This window comes from Penaeus vannamei, chromosome 19 (genome assembly GCF_042767895.1).
Source record: "Penaeus vannamei isolate JL-2024 chromosome 19, ASM4276789v1, whole genome shotgun sequence".
Lineage (NCBI taxonomy): Eukaryota > Metazoa > Arthropoda > Malacostraca > Decapoda > Penaeidae > Penaeus > Penaeus vannamei.
The window spans coordinates 29,089,090-29,092,087 of record NC_091567.1 but is presented as its reverse complement, the minus strand read 5'-3'; the positions used below and the strand labels follow the sequence as shown (position 1 = coordinate 29,092,087).

Genomic DNA, 2,998 nt, shown 5'->3' with positions numbered 1-2,998 from the left:
GGGCTGCCGCCCCCAACCCCCGCCGAGGAAACAAAACCTCCACCACGTATTCCCGGCAGGCTAGAGCGTTACGCAATCGTCGTCGATGTCGGAGCGGCGGGCGTAATATTACAATTACCTCGTAAGATTCCCACTGAATTTGCATATTAACCTTGGCATAGTCAGCACTGTATATAGAGACGATTGTAGTATAATCAAGATGAACAGGTTGGCCCGCCCTCGTCGGCGGGTTTTGCGCTTCTTTCGATGTTACACCGATGGACTCAAGGTCGAGTTTCCCGTCCACTAGAACAACGACATCCGTATTCCTAACCGAAATAACCGTCGCGTTCAGAAGTCAGTCATAGCCGCCGCGATGGCCGAGTGTGGAGGGTGCTCGTATTCGGAGACGGTTTTTCTGCGCAAAATTGCAACTAGCCAGGAAAAAATGCAAGAGATGTGCTTCCCCCACGGCCTCCTCCGTCGGGAGAAAGCCTGCGGCAGGTGCGGGCAGCCAGCACGCCTGGACCTCCTTCACATTCTGTGGCAAAGGAGCACCCACCCTACTAATTAGCGGCATTAATCAATCAGGTTAGTACCTTAAAAATCCTAGGTTATTGTAGGTTATCGGCTCCCATCTAGTTCGTGTGCGCTCTATCCTGCCGTGAATACTGGTGGAGGTTTTGTTTCCTCGGCAGGGGTTGGGGGGCGGCTGCTCCCCCTAGGGGGGGTCGCAGGGAGCACAGCCCCCTGCAATGGAAAGACATGTGAATAATGATTATTTTCACTGTGAGATTATATTATTAGGGTAAATTCATATATTACGTCCGCCGCTCCGACATCGTCGCCCCCGCTATCGGGGCCAAGTTTATCGCTAACAAGGGGTTTCCGCGCAATAAAACCTACATATTTACATTGTATAAAGTGAGAGGAATCCAACGATACCAAAATCGTCGATATCGGTTATGCGGACATAATATAGAAAATTACCCTACACGACTTTAGTTTTCGTACACCTGACAGCGCCGATGTTCCGCCCACGAACTTAAAAAAAAAAAAAAAAAAAAATTGTGGCATTGCAAATAAACATTCAAGTAAATAATTTTCTCCTGTTAATGTACAACTGCAAATAAGCTTGTGATGCGCTTGATATAATAGTTATTCTCCAGTGTATAGTACTTTTTATTATTATTTGAAAATATATGGATGCGAATTAATATCTTCACAGTGTAAGAGATGTATCTAACCGCTTTCGATTATATTTTCCTTACCAATCGTGTTTTCTATACTCATCGCAATGAACACCGTTTTTTTTATTATTGTCATTATTACGATTATTATTGTTATTACTGTTATTGTCATTATCATTACTATCATTATTACTAACTATTTTTGTCCATTGTGATCATTATTGCTATTTTATCTAATTATTATTATTATTATTATTATTATTATTATCATTATCATTATCATTATCATTATCATTATCATTATAATTATAATTATAATTATCATTATCATTATTATTATTATTATTATTATTATTATTATTATTATTATTATTATTATTATTATTATTATTATTATTATTATTATTATTATTATTATCATTATTATTGTTGTTGTTGTTGTCGTCATATCATTATTACTAGCATTACTATTATTGTTGTCATTATCATTATTGTTATTGTTAATGTTATTATTATCATTATCATCATTATATCATCACTGATTATTCTTGTTACTACTGTTTTCATCATTTACATTATCGTTGTTATTACAGACAATCATCATCATTATTATTAAATTGCTATTACTGTTACTACCATTATTATTGCCATTATCATTATGAAAACCATTATCATTATTATTACTACTATTAGCGTTATTATGATTGTTATTTTGAGAAAAGTCTTTCATGAAGGCAAAATATCTTTTGTATTGAAAATTGTATGCATTATTATTACCATCTTCAATATCATTATCATTCTTATTGTCATTCTTATTACTACTGCTACTCTTGTTATTGAAATTATTATTTTGTTATTTTTGATGTTATCACTATCATTACTATCATCAACATTATTAGTATCATATTGTTTTTCTCATCCCACTGTTATTAATATCATTATCATTATTGTTCTCATGAGTTGAAAGATTCTTCCATTTTATTAATAATATGGACATTTTTTTCGACCGCAAATATAGAATAGGTTAATATTGTGTATTGTGTGATAAGGGATTAGACGTTAGTGCTGATTGTGACTTTATTTGCCAAATTAGATACAAGAATTATATAAAGTGAATAATGAGGTGAATTATAACCCACAACTTATCTCCATAGATTTCATTTAGAGACAAAGTCCCATGGATAACTATCATAAATTTGTAAATTATTCTCTAGAGAACGACCATGACAAGTCGAATTCCGGAAATCAAAGAAATATCCTAAATCCTTCGAAAAAAGTGATTATCCCAGACACAATCAAAATCGTTCAATCCCTTTTGTCGGAGGTGTTGTGAACGCTCCCGATTGCCGAGCGGGAGAGCCTCGGGCGGTGCAGCTGGAGCCACAGTCCCTGAATTCAGCTTCATCGACGTCTGGCAGCGCGACGAAGGAAGTCTCGGTGGCGCATCGGATGGTTGTTCGAGGCAGGAAGGTCGACAATCGTATCCAAGCTACTTGGCAATCACACCTTACTGGAACTGTGGGTTTGGGGAGTTGAAATCCAGTGACGTGAATGAAGCATATTGCAAATGCGATTATGATGAAATGTAAATGAATGACAAATAAATATCTAACTCGTTATGTCTCGTCTATTTGAACTGACAAGATATATCAATATGTTCCTATGAAAATATATTGTCTATCATAAATATACGTATATTCTAAAACACATTTTGCTACTATCATAATTTCCATTTTTATCATTGTTATTATTGTTACTACAACTGCTACTATTCTATCCTGATTATACCCCTAATATCACTATTGCTATTATCATTACCACTACCAGTA

The 2,998-nt window shown here is 35.8% G+C and overlaps 1 protein-coding gene across 1 annotated transcript in view; it reads right to left on the bottom strand.

Annotated features, from left to right (window-relative positions):
• Nucleotides 1–2,232: 2,232 nt before the first annotated feature.
• Nucleotides 2,233–2,998, bottom strand: part of LOC113829502 (uncharacterized) — a 3,140-nt gene continuing 2,374 nt past the window's right edge. The window contains exon 4 of the mRNA XM_070134159.1: nt 2,233–2,685. Coding sequence (XP_069990260.1) covers nt 2,465–2,685 — 221 coding nt within the window. The 3' untranslated portion in view covers nt 2,233–2,464. The remainder of the gene's footprint in view (nt 2,686–2,998) is intronic.